Source organism: Sander vitreus, chromosome 17 (genome assembly GCF_031162955.1).
Source record: "Sander vitreus isolate 19-12246 chromosome 17, sanVit1, whole genome shotgun sequence".
NCBI classification, from domain to species: Eukaryota; Metazoa; Chordata; class Actinopteri; order Perciformes; family Percidae; genus Sander; species Sander vitreus.
The window spans coordinates 7,040,945-7,066,864 of NC_135871.1; the positions used below are offsets into that span (position 1 = coordinate 7,040,945).

General features: G+C 42.1%; 1 protein-coding gene across 1 annotated transcript in view; it reads right to left on the reverse strand.

Moving 5' to 3' along the window:
- adgra1b (adhesion G protein-coupled receptor A1b) overlaps positions 1-8,294 on the reverse strand; it is a 213,048-nt gene extending 204,754 nt beyond the window's left edge. The window contains exon 1 of the mRNA XM_078273676.1: positions 7,624-8,294. Coding sequence (XP_078129802.1) covers positions 7,624-7,841 — 218 coding nt within the window. The 5' untranslated portion in view covers positions 7,842-8,294. The remainder of the gene's footprint in view (positions 1-7,623) is intronic.
- Positions 8,295-25,920: the final 17,626 nt, after the last annotated feature.

Consider the following 25,920-nt stretch of genomic DNA (forward strand, 5'->3'; position numbering starts at 1 on the left):
AAAGACAACAAGCTGGAGGTTACCCTCCTCTGCTCTCAAATTTATGAACCTTTAAGTAACTTTAGTATTTACTTAGCGGCGCAGTGAGGAGGCAGGGATAGCAGAGCACAGACGTATCCTTGGCAGACGCTGTATTTATCATTACCTAATATTTTTAGATGGTAAGTCTGGGTTTCGACACATTCTTGGATTTTCAAGGCTGCAGCGCGATTTACAGACTCCCCCTCTCCCCCAGCGGCCATGAACTCTTGATCAGTGAATCATTATTGCCTCATGCAAAACTGATCAGCTGTTTCTTTCGCCACGTGAACGGTAGTTATAGAGCTTTTTCAGACAGCCAATCTGAAGGGCAGCGGAGCCGCACAATCTCTGAGTGATGTACCAATACACATCTACAGAAGCCTGGAGGAAACCTTGAGAAAATACTAACCCGTTGGTGTTAAAGAGATGAATCAATAGTTGCTTATTAAGGTGACTGGCGGGTTCGAGCATGCGGAAACATTACGGATCGGCCTTGACCTCACAGTTCTTGAGCACACGGATAACTCCGGGGCAAATGTTCTTGGCTTAAGCTATCGCAGAGGGGAAAGTGCCGGGGATCTAAAAGTATTACACCCTCTGGAGCTTAGACGACTGATATTGGAGAGTGCCCTCATCTAAAGTTGAACCTTTTGCTTTCTTTAAATCTTCCATATCACTGGAGATAAGTGCGAGAGAAGCCAACAGAGGGACAGACAGAGAGAGAGAGAGAGAGAGAGAGAGAGAGAGAGATTGGCATGACTCCTCGCGGCGACAGATGTTTGATACGACATCATACAGCAGCGTCGTTTTGGTCACTTCTCTTTAGATTAACAAGCAGTTCTCTATGCATATGGGTGACATGTCATTTAGGGCATTTTGCGCTCTGAATGTGTGTGCTCACAGGTTTTGTCAGCGAGGTAATGCACAGGAGAATATGGACGGGCTATGTGTGCCAATGTCAATGAAATATTCATGCAGAAGTACTCAGAACTCTGAAGAGGGTAGAGCACAAAAAGCACCTCGGCAGACAAGAAAAAAAAAGCCCCCAAGGAATAACAGCGAGCGAATATAAGATAGAGGGAGTGAATAAGAGAGAAGGGGGGCGGGGCGGGAGAATAAACAGAATTATATTTATAGCAATACCAAAAAATTAGATGAGAGAATGCAGAAAGCCATTTTAGGAAAAGAAACAAGAAAATGGCATGCTCTGACATTGCCACGTTTGTTCACGAAGATGCACACAGATTAATATTAGACTCCGACTCCTTTTGATCGCGCTATAGATGATAAAGCTGGGACCATATGCTTTTGTCCCGATTTGATTCTTTCACGATACATGGGTGTCGATTGGATATGTATTGCGATTTTCATTGATTGCGATTCTCCAAGTATTGCGATACGATAGCATTGAGTATTGCGATTTTCCTTTCCCTCTTTAACAAAAACAAAAGTTGAATAATACAATTCTACAGACACTATATCATGAGACATTTCTAAAAATTGATTGTTTTCTACAAAGAATGCACATCACGTGTCAGTCAGTCAGTCTGACATGTATTTCATTTGTAAAGAAGTAACATGGATTTCCTGCATTTTCTGCTTTCGCTCTGTTTTGCTGGAAACGGATATGATGTAGTTGCAGTCGGCGGTATGGTATAAACAATATTATGTAAACAGCCCATGATAAACTGAGTCCGTGCACTCGTCCCTCATTGAAAGCAGCTTATCCGCATAGAACATAATTGATAATATAAATAAAGAGAGGACGGATGCTCCAGAAGTTTATCATGGGCTGTTTACATAATGTTCAATATGGTATAAATGGTATAAATCACTGGTAAAACAAGAAATGCAAAATGTTGATTCTAATCGATTTTAAAAACCGTCACCAAAAAAATAAATCACGATACATAAGTGAATCGTTTTTTTTCCCCCCACCCGTAATGGATGATATCACAAACTGCCCAACCTACAGTGAAGAAGCCCATGATGAACAGCAACAGCTATTTCACAGCCATGGGTGGGTCTTTGTCTACCCTGGCGTGATGACCAGTGCAGTGGTTTGGAGCCAGCCATGGCCTCGTCCTGATCACTTCCCCCCTAGACGCCGCAATCAGCCCCTCCTGTCTGTCTCTGAAAGGATGATGATGAGGATGATGAGGGCCCACAGAGCAGGCTACTTTACGCCAAACACCTCCAAATTTGTGTCCGCCGCAGACCAAATGCCCTCGTTTTCTCTCGTTCAAAAAGAAAACAACCAGGCTCTGAAGGACCTTAGCGTGGTTCCATCAGAGAACATGCACAAATCCAGAAGCTGCAAGTACAGTCAATCAGAAACATTGCATCTTCTCCTGCAACAGTTGGATCCAATGAACTCGAAAAAGATTTAAATTAAAATTTACAAAAAAACATCTATTTATTTTCATGAATTCTGACAAAAGGCTGTAACTGTTACAGTACTGTAGAAAATAGTACTGTAGTGTAGTAATGTTTTTAGGCTGTTTGCCAGTGCCAGTTTGTCTATAGTCTAAACATGAATTTTGTCTATAAATATTTGTATATAATCTTTTATATATATATATATATATATATATATATATAAAAATAAAATATGGAAAAACGATTTTATATATATATATATAAAATCGTTTTTCCAAGTAGAAAACAAACACCCATTTTAAATGTTGACACTCCATTGAATCGGCGTTATCAGTGCTAAATACTCTCATAGATATGGGTTAGAAGAGGCTTGCTACACCTGCACATACTTTTTGTTACGTTTTAGCTTCTCAACCCAAGACTAAACATAAAATAGTAATAACAATAATCAGGTGATAAAAACGTGACTACAACTAATTTTTGTCAAAAGACTAAATCACTATAAAACTCCAGCTGCCAATTTACACTGCTGTTTGTTACTCCTGGATCTGCGACAATTCAAACCCCACACACTGGACTAGCCAAACTCAGCAGGTAGTAAAAGAATAATATGCAAATGATACAGCCCGGTTTGTTTGCAGCACGACAGCTCAGCAAGCGGGAAAACAGCGGCAGTTGTAGCACTTTATAAAAAAACTTTGCAAAAACCTTATAAGTTTGACTTATGTAAGTGCACAGTGTGTATCTCTTTGCGTGCAGTTTCCAGCAGTGAAGCGACTCAGACACTCAGTTACAATCAGCTGTTACTGTGCGACAAGCGCCTCCCAGACACAACAACCTGTTAGTGGCAGTCACATCATCTCAATCAGCCTCCGTCTCAGCTCTAAAGTGACGATTTAACCACACACTCCCCCATCCCAGCTTTCCCAGCATCCTCTCGGTCACTCCCTTTGCTACCCTAACGGCTCTTTCACTGCCTCTCCATGTCTGTCTCCCATCTTCTCTCTATCCCCTTGTCGCTTCCACAATCTGTCCCCTCCTCTCCCCTAGACGAGCGCTGCGTCTTCCTGTCAGAGCACTGCCTGAGACAGGTGTCGGCCACCATCTCAGCTGCTCCTCTCTGCAGAGAGACATTGCACCGGTGAAAGAGTTACATCAGATCAGGTCCCAGGGTCAACAGAGCTGTCAGGCCAAGCACCAAACTCCTTGACTCCCGGACCCCCAGCCACATCCACTCATAGAATGTGATAAGGACAGTTGGAGGTGTTAATCCAGGCCGTTACCAGAGAGTTACTGACACACAGAGAGTAACTGACACAGAGTAACTAAAACACAGAGTTACTGACACAGAGTTACTGACACACAGAGAGTAACTGACACAGAGTAACTAAAACACAGAGTTACTGACACAGAGAGTTACTGACACACAGAGAGTTACTGACACACAGAGTTTATGACACACTAGGGATGTAACGATACACTCAACTCACGATTCGATTCACGATCCGATTTTAAGTTCACAATAGGATTTTGTCATGGTTTTTTAACAGAATAAGCTGCAGATGCCTGAAAAAAATGTATACCAACTATGCAAAAACAACAGACAACTCTTATCAAAAGTGCTACTGAAATTGTATTTTATCTTAAATAACCAAAAAATAAATAAAAAATGAATATTTTGATTTTGTAAACAAATCGTACATCCAAACAATAAATAAACTAAGAACACGTAACGACGTCTGATCTGAAGTCAAACAAGTGAAATCAAAAGCAGATTACGCCCTAGGCCATTTAAAAAACGACATCATTTTTTTTATCTCAACACATCTTGATACATTTATATTGATTTTCAACCGATTCACCATGCATCGTTACGTCCCTATGACACACTTTTACATTTAGTTCATTTTTATCTTTCTTATTTATGCTAATGCTCTTTTATTTGCTCGTTAAGTTTTTCTTCTTCTTGGCATTTGCAAGGCGCTGCATTATTACAGGGTTCGTTCCTCATGAACATTTTATAGATGCAATAATAAAAGGCAAAAAGAGAAGCAACAAAGCCCAATCTGTGGCTTTAATTAGAGGTGGCATTTGGATCTGGGTTAGCGCTCTTGAACGTGACACAGTCTGCTTGAGTTGGCATTGAGGAAATGGCTCTACAAGGAGCTACGTAGGTGGTGAGATCCGGAGAGAATGAAGTGAGCATGCCGCGAGACATTTAGGAGATTTGTTGGGCAGTCTACAGGGGGGTGGTCAGTATGTGCATACTTCCCCTGATGTATCTGTTTATTTGCACAGCACATCCAAACAAAAGAGCGAGCAGGGAGGCCACTTCAGCCTGACAAAGGTCACATTTCCTAACGCAGGAAAACTGCTTCCTGGCCAGCTAGGGCTCGGCTGGAGGATTTAGTTCCCCAAGGAACAGGACGGAGTGAGGCATAGGATTATTTGTACAGGTCTAATCATAACACTGCATTTCTTAAGCGAACTGAGAGCAAGGTGTCATTCTGTGGGAGAGATGCTTCAACATGCAGTCAGTTTGATACTTACTGTACGTTGTGTTTAAAAGCAAACCTGAAGTCTTAGTGTATCTTTGTAGAGCAATTTAAAAATCAACCTTCGTTAGTACCTTCAAGCAACAAAAAAAGCCCCACTTTGAAAACAAATCCTTTAACAATTCTCCACTTAAAGGAACAAAAGGCACCCCTGCCTACGTGGAAGCAAACACCACTCCAAATAAAAATTGCACTAAGCAAAGTGCTACCATTAATCAACCGTGCTCTAAGATTAGAATGAGTGGTCGGCTGTAATTTGTCAAGGGCCTTTACATTTAATATTTTCTTTTACACTCCGAAAGGCACACCTCAAGTTTCCAAAAAATAAAACAGTCTATTAATCTAGCAGTCAATCTGTGCACCTGCGAGAGAGAGAGAGAGAGAGAGGGGGGGACGTGTAGGGAAAGTTATCAACCCCTGGAGTGTTTAAAGTGCTATTTCATCTACAAGAGAGGCGCAGATGAATACTAAGGGAGGTTTCTCAAAGTCCCTGTCGAAAGCACAAGATCTATGTTTGAATAACTTTGAATGCAATGCAAATAATATCCCTAAAAAAAAATTTTTTAAACGTGGGTTCTGGGGACCACTAAGGGTCCAAAAACATATCGAGTTTTCTTGAGAGCAAGATTTCAGGACTGCATGGCTGTGAGATAAATATCATGTTCACTTTATATTCTGTGTTGCTAATCCATTATGGGCATCATCACACGTCAACACGCTGTGCTGCTAACTTTTCAACTTTTTAACCCTTGTGTGGTGTTCATATTTTTATGTTCCCGGGTCTGGTGGACCCACCACATTATTAGGCTTTTAAATCAATACAGCCATAACAATTTATGTAAAAAAATACTTAACAAATGTTTACTTTAGCTCAATTACCAATGATATAGACATCATTTATGGTTCATATTTGCCATTTACCCCTGTGAGATCACATTTATGATCATATGATCATTTTCGGGTTTTGTGAGAAAACAAGGATATTCAATTATAAAAAAGGTTAAAAAATATATACAAGATTTTTGATCATTATTGGTGCTTATTTCTTAGAACTTAATCAGAACAGGTGAAAGTGCTTGAAATGTAACAGTGTTGTAACTTTGTGTGGGAATAGCAGGTGCAGAAAGACAACATAGTTTCATAGCACCTACAATTAAATACAGTTATGTTGTTAGGTGTACCGTGTGCAGTCATTGAAAATAAGTTATTTTTTATGTTCTTCACAGAAAATGAGCCAAGGCCAATGAGTTTGAGTTAGAAGAAATAATAAATAGCATAATTCTTCTTTTAGCAAACCTTGAAAAAGGGTCCCACAGACCCGAACACGTGCCGTCAACTGTTTTTTACCGTTTTGAATGTTGTTTTTTTATCTGGCGTTATAGATTTTAGTCTACGTATTTGTCTGTATGATTGTTGTTTTTCCTGTCGCACTGCAAGTGGCTGGTGGAGAACAGTTCATTTTCCTTTATGTGTGTAAGTACACAAGGAATTATGAAAAATAAATAAACCTGAATCGGAATCTGAGAGGCCGAGGTGACATATTCAAATGTCTTATTTTGTCTGACCCATAGTCCCAAACACAAACCCATTCCATTGAAATGATATACAACACAGAAAAGCATTAAATCCTCCCATTGACGAGGCTGGACTCGGTGAATATGGCATTGGCTTGGAATCGTTGCTTAATTTAATGACTTTGACATGTAATCAATTATCAGAGTTGTTGGCAATTCTGTTGACCGACTAATCACTTAAATGACTAATTGTTGCAGGTCTTACAGACAGGGATATAATCACTAAATTATATCCATAATATAATGACGTTTTATTCGTTTGATTTATTTGAAAAAAAGTCAAAACATGCCTTTTAAAAGGTTCTGTTTCTATACATGCCAGATTAGCATTTCTATCTATTTCATGTTTTTCTTTGCTTTCTTAAGGTACTATCACAGTACTTCTGTAATATTGTTGTTGGGGGTGCATTTGAGGGGAATTTAGCAACCATAATGTAATTTTTAATGACTATCAATATGGTCCTCACCTACAATATTTTTGTAGTAGGCTATAATATTCTGTAGAATATAAACTGCAGTTTATTGATTTGTGTGGTACCCCTCTAAAACTCATTTATCCTGGACAATTTATAACACTGAATGCTCTTGCCCATGCATCCAGGTCCCCTAACTGGGATTTAAGCACCTCCAGGGGCCCTTTAGAGAGCTCCAAGGACCCTGAGAAAAAGATCCATCCACTAGACAGTATCCCAATTTCAGAAAAACATATAACGTTGGAATTCTAGCTATTATTAGTTTCTAAATGTTTACAGATTGACGGAAGAGAATTAGGGCCAGATGTGAAAAAATGTATTTGAGTTCTGAGTTTTAAGTCAGAAGTCTGAGAATGAAGTCGGACTTCAGAGTTTAAAGAATAAAGTCAGAATTGTGATTTATTCTCAGAAATGTTTATTACTATTATAACAGAAATGTTATACTCAAATACATTTTTTTGTGGCCCTAATCCTCTTCCGTATATTCAACTAGGCTACAACATGAACATCTAGACACAAATGTCCAAAATGTGGTGGGGCTCCGTGTGACACATACTGCTGCTCCAATTAGTGTCTTATTTAGGCGGAAGGTTTTGGCAGTAGTGAACCTAGGCTACTTACAGGGACACGGTTCTGTTGGGTAGGAAGCGGGGCTGCAGGGTGTCCATCAGGTCCACATCATCGCATACAACTTTGACTCGGACATGCTGCCTGCTCAGGTCCTTGGACCTCTCCGCCGAGCAGTGACAGCTGTCAACGATCAGGTCCGGACAGTTTCTGTTGCTCAGGCTCGACTCCCACAGCCCGAGAATTACGCACAGTAAAGTCAGCGCTCTCATGGTGGACTGAGTTTTTTTTTTTTTTTTTTTCTTTCTAAAAACACGCTCCTTTCAAGTTATATCCTTCCAGCTTCTGTAACAAGTCGGGACCATTTCACTTTGCCTTCCGTCACATTAAAGCACAGCGTTTGATCGGGCTGCAGTCCAAATCTCACGCTCCGCTGCTCACCTGCTGCTTCCTCAACAGCTGTAAACTTCCAGCCATCCTGTGTTATAAGAAGTCCTCCAAACTGTTTTCTGCGCTGTGACATGCGGGGGAACTTCCAACGGCGCGCTTTCAAAGTCCGGATAAACTTTACTGCGACACATCCTTTCCAGGCGGCAATAGGCTACATGAAATATAGCGTAGTTGAGGTAGTAAACCGCACCTAATCATCCACTTAAAGACCCATCTCCTGTTTGAGCTACCGCATGCCGTGTTATTCACTCTTATCAGCCACTTCTTGCGCCCTAGCACTTGTTGCGCAGTGTCCAGAAAGTCCCTCCCCGCCGAGTCCTGACAGACTCCAGCGTGGCTAAACGTGCCGTATCCCAAACACATTAGGGCTACACGAGGCCACAGACACCCATTATTAGATAACATGTGATATCAAATAAACCACAATAGGGGAAGGACGATTCCTTTCACTTCAATCACATCATTGTTACTGGAAGTTCCTACGCAACAGTGCAAGTGGAGTAAATCATATGATTCAAACAGGATGAAATACAGTGTTGTCACCAAGTCATGTGGGGGGAGGGGGGGAGGGGGGGAGTCAAGTCACAGGTTATGTCAAGTCAATTCGAGTCCTTTGTAAAGGCAAGTTAAGTCCCAAATCAAGTAATTTTTTTTAAACTTTTAAATCCAAAAGTGATTACTCGGGGCACAGATGCAGCCATTGAGGTGGTCTGGTCCGATTAATGAGGATCCATCAGGGGTCTTTGATGTTACTGTTGCCATAGTCTATATCCATGACGTTCCACTTCCAGGATCGCTCCGTTGCCGCCGGAATTTCCGCCGGATGTCCTTCTTTTCGGCGGACTGTAGTTAACTGCTCCTCAGATCTCTGCAGGGTAAATCCAGACAGCTAGCTATAGACTATTTGTCCAATCGGAGTTTTCTGTTGCACGACTAAAACAACTTTTTAATGTACATGTTATACCAAAACAAGTTCCTTTCCGCCCATGACGATTGTGATTGGCTTAAAGAAATGTCAATAAACCACAGCATGTTTTTCTCCCATCCCGGAATGCTGTGTGGACTAGCCAGACCCTCCTCCGCAGCGCTGTGGAGGAAGGTCTGGCAATGCGAGACTAGTGTTGCCATTGCAAGGAGTTTGACTGACAGGCTGATCATTCAATCATGATTATGCTGCTGCATAGCATACTTGACAGGTAGACAGAAACATGACAACATTAAATGATATTATTTTCTATTTAACAGCTAACTTTCAAATGTATGAATACACACAAGTCATCCGAGTCGTCATGCCTCAAGTTAAGTCAAGTCTCGAGTCATTAACTTACAAGTCCAAAGTCGAGTCTCAAGTCATTTATTTTTTGTCAAGTCAAGTCGCGAGTCATCAAAACTCGGGTGACTCGGGTCGACTCCAAGTCACCAAGTCCACATCTCTGCTGAAATGAAACTATTCCTCCACTGTGTCACCACCAAGGGGCTCCGGAGGTCCCTGGGCCCCACTTTGGGATCTGCAGCATTGCGCACTGAACCGTGGCACATGTGTCAGGCATGATTTCTCATACATAAACATTTACATGGCGTGATGAAAAGTGTTGCTGTTTGTTTTATTCCCTTCATTTACTCGGGAACAGCTGCAAAAGGAACTGTTTGTATCCGCTTTCTGTGGCCTGTACAAAACTGAAAATGATCTAAACGTCAAATCACTGCCTGAATCACTCCCAAGAGTGTTTCATAAGAAGTCTAGTTATCTTTCTCCCTAAAACATTCCTATTACGATCCATATGGAATCTTAAAAATTTGAATCATATACATATTCTTCTGTGTCCATCAAAATAAAATGAGAAAAAATGTGTTCTTTACAGTACGTTGCAGTGTCATGTTAATGTATCAAGGTCCATATTGCTCCACTTTGATTAGTTGCGATGAGAAGCTGCTGCGGGCGTCAGGCACTTTGCGAGCAAAGGGAACAGTTGTAAACCTGACATTCATTTAAATGATGGCAATAAATAAAGAACATGAGTTGGAAGGTGACCAGGTTGACACAGTAACACACGCTTGGACTCGTGGAGTTGATTAACATCTTGCTTTTTTTTATAGCTGAACTTATAATAATATTTCAGAAACTAAAAAGAAAGAGATTTATTATGCTCATTTTCAGGTTCAAACTTATATTTTAGGTCTCTACTAGAAGATGTTTATATGTTTTAATGTTCAAAAAAAACTATTTTCTCACTGTCTGTCTGAATGTCACTGTATTCACCTTGTGTCTGAAATGCTCCATTTTAGCGCCTGTCTCTTTAAGCTTCCTTTCTGATATGTCCCCTTTTGAGTGTTTTACAGTAACTATCATCTGTCTTTATGTTCTTGCGTTGTCTGAGAACGTGAGTGTGATTTGGAAATCTGTCCATAATGTGGATTGAGAGATAAGAAACACAGTTTCACTTTTCATTAACACCGTTGCCAATAGGAGCCGCTGCATGCCCAGCCACTTGATGACTCTTTTCACAGAAAAAAAGTCAGTGAATAGAAGCAGAAGTTACTGCTATTCTTCTCAGAGAATGGAGAGTCTGAACAACCCACACACTGTATTCAGTGACATCAATCATATCCGTTGATGGTGGATCCTGTGTGTAAAGAGCCTTGCCCCAGGGAGACAGAAGCTGAGACAGCTGGCTGGTTGGGCACCCCGGGGCCGGGGCAAGGTGCTTCCCCTGTGTGTGTGTGTGTGTGTGTGTGTGTGTGTGTGTGTGTGCACCGCCAAATTCCTCCCTCATTATCCACATTGTCTCCGACGCAGGCCTGAGAGCACAAAGGACGATTTGAAGCCGCTCCCACTGACCCTATTCTCCTGTCTGACAGGCAAATATGGAATCCATTCTCCCTACAGGAGCAGGCTGCACAGGGCAAGACACATCCCTCTCCCCTCTGTGTTTATCCACATATGGAGGCCTTATTCCCTCCTTATTGTGCTCCCATGACGCCCTCTCGGGCTGTCACTCACGCTTGTTTACACAGATGTATATTTACCTGGTGAATGGTAGTGCAAAGGAGGATCTTCCCGCCAGCTGACCCCTGGTAAGCCATAGTAAAGTCACCCCGGTGTAGCTGACATTACCATTTGAAGTGATCCATCTTTGATGAAGCTTGCAGAAACAGTTCCTTGGATGAGAGCCATGACTGTTCACTGAGCTCCTTGTATGCTCTTAATGGAAAACAGAAGCATGAACACAAACCCATTTTATAAAGGTTTTCTCCCTGGCAAAGGCTGCGTTTTCACACCGACAGCCTGTTATGAAAGGCATCACTAATCAGCACAAACAACTATAAAATACTTTACAGTTTAACATAATCGTTAAAACGGCTCCAGATCGCAGCGTTGACTCAAGATCAAGACTCATTAGGGCACATTGGAGGGATGGAGTCAATTGTACTGAAGCAAGGCAAACAGTGTTCCTCTGCACAGCATGTTCTCATGTTTTCCCTGTCTCACATTAGTGTTCACGGCTCTCCTTTATTACTTGGTGACAGAGATAAATAGGCCATGGCCGGCAGCAATCACAGTCCTCGCCAAATATTTACCTGCTCCACTTGAAGAGGCCAGGCTACCGCAGGATGACAGACTCTCATTATTACGTCATGACTTTTTGGATAAAGGCTCACAGCATTTTAACGTCTCCTGGTTTTCAGGACTGTGTTGTTAATGTAGTGCAAAAGAAAGTGAGAGCTGTTGTTTTGGCTTTTAGCAAATGTGAGGTGGTTTCTAGTTTCAAAGTCATGAATATTAGTGTTATCTGTATCTGGACCCCTAAACTGACAAAAAATTAGACCACGGACCCCCATTTGATAAAATTCTATCCCAGCATCCCCCTTCTGATAGGATTTTTGCTTTTAGGTGTTTTATTACAGAAAGTGTATGAAACCCATGACCAAAACAGTCTATGCATTCTTTCACTGTCTTACTATGGACGGAATAGTGAAAATACATGGTTCGCCTTTTTCGCTGGGGACCCCCTCTGGAACCCCTCTCAAGGTCCCCTGGGGGTCCCCGGACCCCACTTTGAAAACCACTGGTCTAAAGCACTTGGTCAGTATTTCACATGCACACCAGCAGCTTACTGCTTTTCACACATACAATCTAGCAATTTAACTGAAGTTAGTGTAGTTTACAGTCCAGCTGTGAGAAGTGAGGCAGGCTCATGTACAAATCCCTGATGGTCCCGACCCACTGGGTTCTCTGTGAGTCAGCCGTGAGTTGTCCAGACTGTTAATCAGCAGATTCACTCAATCTTTCTTTCCCACTTATTAACATGTGCTTGTGTAAAGTTTGATAAAATTCGAGTAGGCACTGGGCTACTGTGACATGTATTGTTTTGACACGCTGACCACCAACATGAGCCCATGGCTTTTAACCAGCTTAAAGCCCAGAGGATTTTGGTCAGGACAAGTCAAGTCAAATCAAGTCAGATTTATTTATAAAGCACTCTTTAAAAAAACATCTATAGATAACACAGGGAAAAAGGAGGTGTAGTATGTGACTTAGCCAACGTCTCTGTGAGTAGTTAGCATCTGAGCCAGTGCTGCCACAGTCAAAAAAGCGATAATGCTAACTCTGACCAGAGAGCAACAAGAACAATAACAGCGCAGTATAAAAAGCTAATTACATGTTAAGCATAGGACAATCTGGCATCCTTTCCGGGTTAAAGAGGGTCCTGGGATGAATTTACTTTCAATAAACTGAGAGTCACTATAATAAGGTGCCAAGAGGATTCGGGAAACCAGTGCTACTTTTAAACTTGTGTGACGGTGTGGTGTGAGCTGGCGTATTAGTGTTTCTTACGGCGGCAGACCCAGTGACCACCAACCACCAGGGTACGGCACAAGGACTTCAGTCAAGCTTTGGAACGTGTATAATGATCTAAACAGAGACTACTGGAATTAATCTTCTGAGGCCTCTTTATGAGAGTGCGGATTTGTTATTGCCTCCACAGCCATCTTCCACTTTCCCTCGCATGAGAATATCAGCACCATCCGCATCACAAACCAGATGCCAACAATGAATTTGAGCTCTAGTCGTTTTCACCTCATTTACAATCCAGGCACATGACAGCTTTTTCACCAAATTGTTTTCAACGGAGGCTGTGGACAGGAAGTTGAGTATATTCATTTGTAATCACTGTTTTCCCCTCGAGTCTCATAAACGAGCTCGCACAAAAACTCCTAGTTTGTTTTCAAATCTCGATACGATCATCATGAAATCTCATCAGCCCGCTCGTTTGTCATCATTAGCGTCCATGGAGGTCACTCTGCTCCCACCTGCCAATCCTAAACAATAAGTTTGACGCGAATGAAAGTGATTTTGGCTCGGAGTACTCCAAGGATGTTTACTGTGGCTTTTACTTTGTTGTTATGACACAGAGTATTGGTCGAGGGATAGGGGATACGTAGCCCAGCTCTGTCTGTGGTGCAACAGTGAACCCTGGCCTTATAAGTATTCTATTCTCCGTCCATAATCCGGCCTGCGTGAGTGGGGACCCAATGAGGAGATAGAGTACCATGAGAACGTTTCCTGGCAGAGGAGAAGGAGAGCAAGGGCACTGCAAAAATAAATACTATTTCAACAAGTCATTTTTATCATGTTACCAGTCTTAAAATAATTCTTTTATAAAACAAAACATTGAAAACAATAAGCCAGCAGGGTGCAAGGAATTCACTTGCACTTTTAATGTCATGAGGTTCTCTTTTAAAACGGTAGGTGTAAAGATGTCTTCCTGTGGCTTTTTTCTTTTGTCTTTTAAAGCATTTAGAATATTAAGTTTATTTCTTTTGACTTTTTTTTTGTTGCAGTATTAAAAAAACATTTCTCTGCTGCTGCTCTTTACTTCATCTGAGATATTTTTGGATTGTGTGCAGTACTGTCTATTTCACAGAGCTGGGAAAGGGCAGGATACATACATACATACACACATTCATACATGCATCCATACACACACACACGCACGCACGCACGCACGCACGCAGGCACGCACACACAGAGAGAGAGAGACAAGCATGCACCAAACAGTCCCACCAGTGTGATCCAATCATGGATATGGGAATGAAGTGACAATACTGGGCCCTGTTGGGGAAAGAGGGGAAACTACTCTGTATTGTACTGTTCTTTAGAAGATGGGGTACAAAACCCAATAGACTGGCTTTTCACTGTTTATATTACAAACAATGAGCAGGAAATGGAAAAGCAGAAACATGTTTAAAATGAGCATATATTACCAGAATCTATTTTGGACTTATTTCAAACAAAGATGTATTGTGTGATAGTTTGAATCTAAAAACAGCCCTGAGGGGGCGGCTTGCATGTGAACTCTGACCCCGATGGCTGTAAACTTTAGAATAGCAAGGGGTAAACAGGCAGGGCTCCCATAGTCTGCTCTATCAGGCCCACTTCTGTAGCATAATCGCTACTTGTTCTCAGTAGTGAGAACCAGAGCGGAGGCTCTCCCATGGCACACATTTCACGCCTGTCGGTGGTTCTCTCTTTATCTCTCTGCCTCCCTCTCTATTAAAAAGACATGCTTTGCCTCATGCTGGACACGTCTTCTTCTTTATAGCTGCTGAGCGAGGCTTACAGCTGGACACTTTGGTGCAAGTGTATTAGGTCCAAGTTCATGCTTGTGCAGCCAGCAAGTGCTTTTCTTTTTTTAACCATTCGTTTTTTTTTCCATTGCGAATCCACTCATCCACTTCATGCAGAAACATCTCTTTTCTGTTTTCCGCCCCCATCAAAGAGGATGGATAGGAGGAAATCAAGAAAGCATATGTCTCTCACCGCAGGAACCTCCAGCTAAGCCCTGCCTTGCCGAGAGACAGCTCGCCAAGAGAGTGAAGCAACTCCGGGCTTTTCAGCAACACATTCTCATGGGCATTTCATGGTCAGGATGAGCTGGTGCCATCCTCCCCCGCCTGCGCCCGACTGCTCCAACGCTTTCGCACTTTCGTGAGCCGCTCAGTGTGCCATCCAAACCCAAACCCTGCGCTCAAAATGCTCTCTAATTGGTCAAAACCGCTTATTTGGCTTGTGCTGCTTGGCCTCTCCACAAAATGTTCCGCCGCTGCTCTGCCACAGCAAAGACTGGGAGGATGCAGCGGGCTGTGGGCACAGTGAGGAAGGACGTGTCTGGCATCGCCAGGAGGAAGAAACCATGGCCTCAAAAACCAGAAGGCCATACATGGAACATTCCCAGATGGGCTAAAACAGCACATAGCCTTGAACAGCTGAGCTTATTAAATCTGAGGGCTTCTGTGGGAAATTGAGATGGTTCTTCTTACTAAACTAATGCTGTGTTTCAAATCGCGCACTTCTGTACTTACGTACCACTATTTTCCACCGGGCGCATCTGTGCCCCATTCTGGAGGCGCCGTGGTCCCGCGAGCAATTGCAGCCATTCAAGTCAATGCTTGATATTCCACCAGCTGCACCACCAGTGCAGTGTCCCATAAGCGTGCGTGAAGCGGTTCTCCGCTCCGATAAAGCTACGCGGCAGGTCTATTTTACACGCGAGCCGCGGGGCTTCGGACAGCCGGGTAGGAAGTGAAACAGCAAGAGTATCCAGTCAATTTACCCAAACAACCCCCTCAAATCGTTTATGTCTCCTCTACAACACCACGGACGGCGAGAGATTCGTCTTGGAGGTGGACAAACATAATAAGACATTACAGATCTTTTCAATAAAGACAACGCTAGAAAAGAGAAGGCATGGAGTTTAACTGTAGGAGTTCTTTGAGTGGACGGGTAGCCTGACAAGCCAGACCCACATCAAGATGTTGGGTCTGGGAACTCACCATTGACGGAGCTCAATCCGAGGGGCGGGATAAACGGTTGTCTTTCAAATTCCCTCTGCACGCAATAGGATAGCGCTACAACCAGGCAGAGCAATGAAGAAGGTAGTGAAGCTAGTTGAAAGATCAAACAAGTGTCTTTGCTAGTTTAAGATCGATGCAGTTGTCAATTTTCCGTCCTGCGCCCGCGTCGTTTAAATAGCAAATACACCTGCGCCCATCTGTGCACCCATGGGCGTGCTGGTCTTGCAGGGAGGTGTGTTCAAGTGCATTCTTGGCGTATTGCTATCTTGAGGCAGTGGGAAGTGATCGCGCCATTGACCAACAAAAACCTGGCCTAAAGTCACTAATGCAGCATTTCATTGTTATTTTAACAGCAAATTAGTAAAATGTGCCTAGGCTTATGCACAGCACGCGCACACTATTCTTGTTACACACACACACACACAGGGAAGCGTAGCAGCACACAAACATGCAAAAGATTACATATAAAAAATATTACGGTGCAAATCCGGCATCATAATAGCAATGCGCCAAGGTCCAAACGCGCCTGGCTTTTAAAGGGAATGGGAGATGATACTCTGATTGGTTTATTGCATGTTACGCCCAAAACACACCTATGAATTAATGAAGACACTAAGTACAACCCTTTTGAACCATGCGCCAGCGCACGGACCCTTTTTTCACGCCCTAAAAGCACCTGCGCCAGGCGTGTCACGCCGTGCGCTTAGATCATTAAAATAGGGCCCTATAAGTGAATCAGCGACTGGTTCTGCAGCTGGAAGGCAGAGCAGCTATCATACCTGCATTTTATTTGCTGTCTCTGTTGCCTCCTGGCAAGGTTGCACAGAAACCCAACATAACAATATACTGTACCAACAAGAATCATCCAAACGGGCAGAACAGAGTAAATCCACTTCCAGCACACAAACTGGATGGTGTCTTAGCATAATATACAAGATCACTACACTCAGCATGTGTTGAGTATTTGGCAACTGACTGCAGGTAAAAACAGACTTGTGTGCAGTTGTGAATAATTCATTCAGACTACTTTGAGTACCAGATGGAGATTTACCAAACTGGGGAAAATCCAGATAGTGAATACAAATGTACAAGAATCATTTTTGAAGACTTTTCTGTGATAGTCTAAACAGTCTCTTTTGCAGGAAATTTCCACCCATCTGTCTCCATGTACTAATGTGCAGTTGCTATTGACCCTTGTCTGGGCTGCATTCTTCACCACTGGACCATTGACATGTTTTATTGACTGAAATACAACAAGCATTTTAGCAACGTTTTTTTTGTTTAGTTTTATTGCTTATGTCAATTATTTCCCTTTATGGAGGGGTGCTGTGTGAAAATAGCTACATATCTTTAACACATGACTGAGCAGGGAATGCATTACCTTTATTACATAACTGTCACGAGGCGATAAAGATGTCAGTTCCCAAAGTTTTTGGATGTGGCAGCACAGGGGATTCTGAGTAACTGCAGGTTTTGTATGACTGCTGTTTGCTGGAGTTATCGAGCATGCTGTCGCACCCTTTCTCTGCCCTCACTAAAGTTTCAACGTTAAGGGTGGCAGTTTGAAATAAACGTATTTCTCACAGACAAGGTCGCATCACACTTTTTTTTTACTCCACACAGGAAAAAGGGTCCTAATTCAGTCCTGCAATTGTTGACCATTAATATAGGACAAAACGCAGATGGGTGCTCAGGTCTTTTGGACTAACGGTGTCCTAGATTGACATCTGCTGCCCTACAGAAAAACAAAATCAGATAAAAACACAAAGATTAAACACAAACTAAGACAAATCAATCAGATTTCACAAAAGAACCCAAAAAAAAAAAAAAAAAGGAAAAGGAGCAGGCAGAAGCATAATGCTTATATAGTCCTAGCCCCGCACATTTCTCAGGCTTCAAACTGCGCAACATACAATGAGGTTGTGAGCAGGAGTGTCAGTTTCGGTTAATTTTGCTTTTGATAGCCCGACACCCATTAACCGGTAACTAATCGGTAATGACAAACATGTAGTTGTGAAAGCTGTCCAGCAGTCGTTGGTCAGAGCTGCAGGGTTACCACAAGTGGATTCCACCGTATCATAAATTGTTGCAGACGTTTTTGGCTTGACGCCATTTCTTACACAGATTTGGTGCACAATTTAACAATTTTTTGCCACACAAGAAATGATAAAAATTGTAAAAAATCCCTTCAAAATATCAAATTAAGACACCAAGACCTTGAGGAACACCACAGAAAAAAATCGATGCTGCTATTTGGTATAAACAACATTTGACATTTCTTTGCAATTGGATGGCGAGCACTTTCTTTTCAAGGAAGTTACATTTCTATTGGATAATAATATTCTATTTGGTAAGACAGGTGGCGAAAAGTCAGATTTCAGTCTTAACTTGATTTGGACCAAATATACATATGCACTACGTTTGACTGCGTAGGGCAGATTTTCCTAAGGAAGCAGATTGATCCTGGTTAAAGTCAACTCACCCTAAAGGGTTTCTCATGTTCACACATACTATACTCTCCAGGGAGGTCTTGGAACAAGATGGATGTATCTTGAAGCTCAGTGCCGGAGTCCTCAAACCCCCGAGGCTGGCTAACCTCTGCTCCGCTGCTCTCTGCTTGGCCCTGATGTGTGTGTGTGTGTGTGTGTGTGTGTGTGTGTGTGTGTGTGTTTTTACTCTCTCCCTCTCCCCTGATTTTCCTGGGCTTATTGAGTCATGATTGCGCATCGGCGCCCAGTGACAGAGGATGTCAGTTGGCTGTCAAGGCATTCGGGAAGCTCCAGCTGAATCAACAGTCGATGCACAGAAAACGGCTCACTCAGACAGACACACATGCACAGCATCTCAGTCTTTTTTGTATATATACAAAGAAGAGAAAAGCTATATAAAAAATGGCTACAAAAATAGACAAGGAGATATTTACAACCTCTTATGTCATGGAAACATAACCTGAGGCAAACTGTATGTTGTGAATGACTTCAGAAGGTGATTAAGGATCCTGGCTGAGGATACTCCTCTTTCTGGCCGATCTTATCCTCAGTAGACGGGGCCCATACATCTCAGTGACGCACTGCAGGAGTTAAAAATCTGAGCTCTTTTTCCTGTTTTGCTCTTTTTTTTCCCTCATTCCATTCCCTTTCTGTTTCACTCCCTCCAGTTCAAGACACTGGAAGCGTGCCAAGCAAAATGTTGACCCTGATTCCCTGGCGTCACTCGCGGAGCGGGCTCTGCAGGGGCCTCGGCTCTGGCCATAAGCAGCGGCGAGCTACGATTGGCCGTCGACAGCCAACAGGTAGCATACCTTTTGGATTTTGCTGATGCACGAGGACAAAATCCGAAGAAAAAACAGACAGAAGTCTGTTTTAGGCTTGAGAAAAGCTTTTTTCTGATTTTACTTTTTTTGAAATAACTTCCGCACTGTGTGTCCACGAGTCTCCAAGGAGACGGTCGGACAGGATTTATCTTCAAAGAGGCTTGACATGTCAAGTGTCTGCTGGTCAGTCACCAAGGGGTCAAGCTATTCTCAGAACCTCCAGTGGGAAAAAATAATAATTCAGCATCAAAATGAGACAAACAAATGAGCGCACTTGAAAATTGACGTGAAGAAATTCACTAAACCTTCCACAAATAAACATAATTTCTTCGCAAGCATATTCACACACGAAGTACCCAGCCACTCTATATATATGGACTGAAATAAACCATCTGACCCCTTGATTCCTCTCCACTGGTTTTGTATGAGGCTGAGCTCTTTATAGGTTCTTCATTTGTGGCTTAGTGGTCACCAATGCAGCCCAGATGCCAGCAGGCTCCAGCTCAAACTGCCTGCAGCCCGCAGACTGGTGCTGTGTGACATCACATCCTGTCATTGTGTTGAGAACGCAGAGCTGAACAGACGAGACAGAACGTGGGCCAGTAACATCCCAATCAAGTCTCTGACTGCCTTCAGCCCACCAAGAAAAACAAAACTCACAATTAGAGGAAAACTACAAGAACAACAGCGGCCTTTAGTCCAGACCTATGAGTCATAAGAGATAATAGCTTCTGTCATGGGTCACTAAACACCGAGGAGAAATGCATTTTCACTAAGCTGTATGTGACTAATTGCATATACTGAGTGTCATTAAGCCAAACCACATTTATCCTCGAATGGCCGGGAACAATTAAAACAATTGTATCTCTATGCAAAATATTGAAAGTAAATACCCAGTTTAGCCTGCTCTCAAAATGATTGGGAAATTATTATCTGTTGTTATTGTTTTGGTTTTTATATTCAACTGCCATTTTACTTTAAAAACGTGTTGATTCATTTGCAGTGTGCCTTTCTAAAATGCACTGGCATGTGGAAAGAGAAAGAGCTACTGAGCAAAATGTCATGGAAACATAATTATTTTAGAATAATTGTGATTAGCTTTTAAAGTGGTGTTACTGCTGAAGCCAAAGTGATTTAGTTTTCTTATTTCCTTAAGGAGTTTATTGTAATTGAATGGGTATAATTTCAATTTATGCACTGATGAATTAAGTGTGTTCATGCCAAAGATATGTTTGAGATAATTTAGAGGCAGTATTACATATTTTTCCCACCGGACGCCTTTTGAGATTTATTTTTTCAAGAAAATCAGTGATTGCTTGTTTTAGAAAACATACTCTCTGTGTTAAAGCTCCCATATTATGCTCATTTTCAGGTTCATACTTGTATTTTAAGGTTGTACCAGAATAGGTTTACATGGTTTAATTTTCAAAAAAAACATCATATTTTTGTTGCAGCTCTCTCTCACTGCTGCAGATCCTCTTTTCACCCTGTGTTCAGGTCTCTGTTTCAGCTACAGAGTGAGACATCTCTTCTTCTGTACTATCTTTGTTTGTAGTCGCACATGCGCAGTAGCTAGGTAAGGATCATGTTAGCTAGCTGTTTCCATAGGCAGTAAAAGAAACTCTTCTCCAACTTCGGTCAGTTCCAAGGCAGGATTAGCTGGGAGATTTATTCTAAACAAGGGCGCACATGTAAGTAGTTCTTTTGTAGATTATGGTGAACTTGTGTGTGTTGTAGCATTGCTTTGCCATTGAGAACGAGGTAGCATGCTAGCACTAGCTAGCATTCTATCTCGTCCTCGTACCTCGTCCTCTTCCCTACTTCCTACCCCCCCTAATTCTAGTGTCCTTGCTCGGCTCACACCCATCTTCGAAATTATGCTAGCGCTAGCATGCTAACGGTTGCCGTTAGCCAGCTCGTTTCGGCTAGTGACGTAGAAAGCCGTGCACATTTTCAACAGCTCGCCCGGAGACTGAAGGCAGGACACATTCAGAAACCGTATCTCACACAGAACAGCATGGATTTGTTTTTTCAAAGTTTGTATGCGTGTATAAGTACCAGAGACACAAAATAACACCCCAAATCCCAGAAAAAGTGATTTTTTCATAATATGGGCACTTGATAATGAAAAACAAGAACAACATTGGACAATATATCTTCATCCGACATTTCTGACCCTTGGATATCAATATTGATATCAGTTTAAAAAAATCCAGTAATCGGTTAGGCTCTGCTGTATAACATTCATAACGTAGCCTAGCAGGTCCCAACCATACAAAGGTTTCTCAAGAGGATTTCCAGAGTTGGCAATAAGAATAAAAAATAAATTATAATACACAATATTATATTTATTTTTGAACATTGTTCACGAAATCTCTCTTCAAAACGCATGCCACGTGTAACGAGAGGTCAGTTAAGTAGACGTGGCTTCGTAAACATCTTCTAAATCTGTTTAGGCTTCCTAAAACTCTCCAGCCGCCTGAACTCTCTGTTGTGACTCATGCAGATACACAAGTTGGTGCTGTATCTCGGAGAAGTTGCTGATTCAAATGCAAATGCACATCTGAGTCATCATCACTGATCTAAAGTGTTGGAATAAAAAGGATGTACAATCATTTATAATCTGTTTTGACATGTATCTGATTTAAGTCTCACACTCCCTCCCGCAGCTGTAATTACCACCACTTATTCTTGTAAATGTATCTCCTATGCTTAAATGTTCTGATATTTGGGGAACATTTTAATGAACACTTTTAAATATACAGTACATGAACTCTTATACTTGATAACTTCAGTCCGTGGAGCAGCTGCCCAGTACTTTTTAACACTTTTGCCAAACAAATCTGTGTGTGTGTGTGTGTTACACCGTGTCTGTCAGGTGAAGGTGGGCCTGAATCTCAGTTTTTTATTTTTTATTTAATTAATTCCTCAACTGTACCACAACTTGTCTACAGCTCATGGCAATGGAAAATTCAGCTTGACCTTTACTCAGGCAGCACATCTTCCATTGAAACGTTATAACTATGCCTCACTCATGCAAGTGCTTTTCGACACCTGTCAGTTTCAAGCAAGGTTGCCTTTGACAGTTTGCCAACTCAGTTGTTGTTGAGGTATTTTTATCAGCCATCAGGCTCTCTTGTCTCTCGGGGCTGGGAGGAGATGTACTTCACTTCTGACTGTGTCATTACATGGTGCCTTAAAGTAGTGAGTCCCAACCAGGGGTAATTGAACACCAGGGGTGCTTCTGCAGTTGACAGGGTAGATAGATTGTGAGAGATTGACAGATTGTGGACATGGTCAACTAATTTGAAAGAATTGGAATTACAATTTGATTTGAAAAACTAGAGACCATCTTGCGATTGGATCACACCAGCCGCAACACCTAGGCTAGGGACATTAAAAGTGTGTGTGTGTGGGGGCAATATCCTCTTCCCTACTTCCTGCCCCCCCTAAGGGTTATGTATTTCCGTTTACTTTGTTGAGAATTGCTCTCTAAACCTTGTCTCTTGTAAAGTAAGTAAGTAAAGTTTATTTCTAGAGCACATTTAAACACAGTTTAAGCTGACCAACATGCTGTACAAAAAAGCACTAAGGTGCTGTATTAACCCTTGTGTTGTCCTCCGGGGCACCGGGACCCGGAGGACAACACAAAGGCTAATTCTAGTGTCCTTGCTCGGATCACACCCATCTTCGAAATCAGCCTTCATTTTGATCTCTGCTACACACCTGTAAAGTTTCCTGACTATATCACACAGTTATATAGCACAGTTAGGGGGTTAGGTAGGCAATGCCCCTTCCCTACATTTTATCCCCCTACATCGGGTGCCCTTGCTCTGACCACACCCATCTTCAAACAACAAAAAACAACGTTTTCAGAATGTATCATGCACGGTTGTGATGCTATGGCGGTGACAAAATCTGTCCACAGACAGACATATAAACACCTGGCAAAGTACTCAAACACACACACACACACACACACACACACACACACACACACACACAATGTGAAATAGTGGACAAAGTGAAATAGTTACAGAAACTAATGGATAATTTGAAAATTAACAGATGTGAAATACTTAGCTAACAGTAATTGATAATGTGACATAGTTGGCTAAAAGTATTTTTTTCATAACACTACCTACAGTATGCAACATGAACATATTTGTTGTTTCAGATATGTAATATATATCTACTTTCTAAAATGTAATTGAAGTTTATTCAAATGTTGCATTGGAAACATTGCTCCTTCCCAAGGCTTTGAGATTGAATGGCGCTTTGAGTACATTTTTGCACAGGCTGGAGGTAGCAGCTATGTGTGCCCATCCTCGTTTGACTTGCCTGGGTCCAGAGTGGCAGATAAGAGCTGACTAAATAACAAGGAGCAGCTAGCGGGCCAGTCTGCCCGGGATAAGACACCTCCTGAGGACTGTGGCCCTCAACGTCAGTGACAAGTTAATCTAGAGAGGGCTGCTCTTCAACTGAATTTATTCCTTTGAGTGTGTGTGTGTGTGTGTGTGTGTGTGTGTGCGTGTGTGTGTGTGTGTGTGTGTGTTTGTGCGTACGTACGTGTGTGTTGACATGTCTGCACCAGGTGTTTGTGCAGCACAAACACACACTTCAATGCAAGCTTTGACAATAAAATCATAGGTCTCGCAACACCTTCTCATCCCCATTCATAAATATTACACTGAGCTTGCTTTTACTGTCCCCAGATGCCTGCAATCCTATGTCATGAATTGAAGAGGCAGGACGGAAGTATTACTTAAGTTGTAATATTAAAAGATTTATACTGTATTGATCAATAACTTCATATTAATGTGTTTGAGTATAAAGAGTACCAGGGGAGGCATCTGTTTCATCTTAATACGTTCCTGTTTATGTTTACAGACCAGAAACTTGATGCTCACTGACTGTGAAACCTAAATATAATATGTGATTTGAGTGTGTCTTTGTGCATTTTTTGTATCCTTCTGCATGTCTATGTGAATGTTAAGTCACGCACGTACAATATAATGGTGTATTTTCTTGCCTGTGTATGTGTGTGTGCCTGCGCTGTGTGAGGTTGCGTCTATGTTTATATCTACTTGCTCTTAATTAGAGGAAGCAGTGAGCATTGCAGTTCTGGAGGGGATTTTATGGCTATGTAAACATCATACATCATGATTCAGCGAGGTGAGGGGAGCACGGCCCAGCAGCTGCCAAATCTCACTTAGATTGCTGTCTAGATGGTAACAGTCGAGGGTGACACAGCCAACGTAGGAGTGGTGACTGATTTGTTTTCCCTGGGTCAGAACACATGAGGGTGGATAGGATTTTAAATGTAAGCAAGATATGTGTCTCTAGGTATTGCACTCCAAGTATCACATATGCTTAAAATGAAATCCAATGATTTAGTCACATATGTAATCTTATATTCTTTTTTTCTTACAGCAAAAGATAGCGTCAATTATTGCTAATTCAATAAAATCTCCATAGAATGAATAAAAAGATTGAATGTAGCATCTGTGATGTCATCCATTGGTTTCTGGACTGCCATTTCGAAGCCAGAAGTTGCAATGCATTTTGGTCGTCGCTATCTTGGTATTTTGGAACCGGAAGTGACCATTATGGACAAACCGGCAGATCTGTGGAGAATCAGAATCAGAATCAGAAATACTTTAATAATCCCAGGGGGAAATTATTTTTGTTACCACTCCAGGTATACAAACAACATATACAAACAACATATATTATCCAGACTAATGACGAATGACGAGTCTAAGCCAGTGTCTCTATGGTTTCAATGCGCTAAGTTAATTGCTAAAGGAGGGAAAGTCGCCGATATTCAACCCTTCTGACGCGACTCATCCACTTTTTTTTACTGGACCTCCTGGTACTGGTGCCATTTGTCAGCATGAATAGCAGTACACAGAGCTGGTTAAAAATCTGCAGACTTTCTCTTAAGTTACCAGCCAACGCTAGCACTAGCTAGCTACCTTGATTGGCAGAACACGAGACATTTCTAGGCGACCAAAATGTTCCAATTAACTGTGAGGAAGTGTAAACACACAGGGAGAGGGTCAAAGTTTAAGATGAAACCACATACAACTCCCAAAAACAAGATCATGACTATTTTAATAACCAACCCGTTCTCACTCCCAACTCGTCAAATACAGACGCTTGGTCAGTGGCTCTCATTGTCACATACAACGCAAAAAGCACCCTTCAGCATCTGTATGGAATGCACCGGGCAAGATGACGAAGTATTAAGATCGACAACGGTAGCGACGAGTATGACAGCCCGAAATGCCACGTAGGGAGGTTGGTTGTGGTGGTGGATAGGTTAAACAACACAGGACTTTCACACTGGAGACCAGGTTTCGTGTCCTGTTGTTGTCCCGCGTGTCACTGAAACGTACATTTAATAACCCCACCCATGATCATTTCCTAAACCTAACTGTCCCGTTCTTGTGCCGCATGTCAGTTAAACGTATGTCCTGATCCAGGGCGTCAAAAAGTGACGCCAAGAGTCCCGACCAAGCACGTTTAGATATGACGCTAAAGGAGACTTTTAGCGTCATTAACAACACCAAAGGCACATGCCTAAGCGTATTTTACGCGACTGAGAATGTGTTGGATTGACAGCTCTGCGTGTAGCCACACCTCCTGCTTTATCGTTGATTTTAAAATAAATGGGACCATAATCTACAAAATGATAATCATGCTGTATTCAGGAAGACTTGAACCTA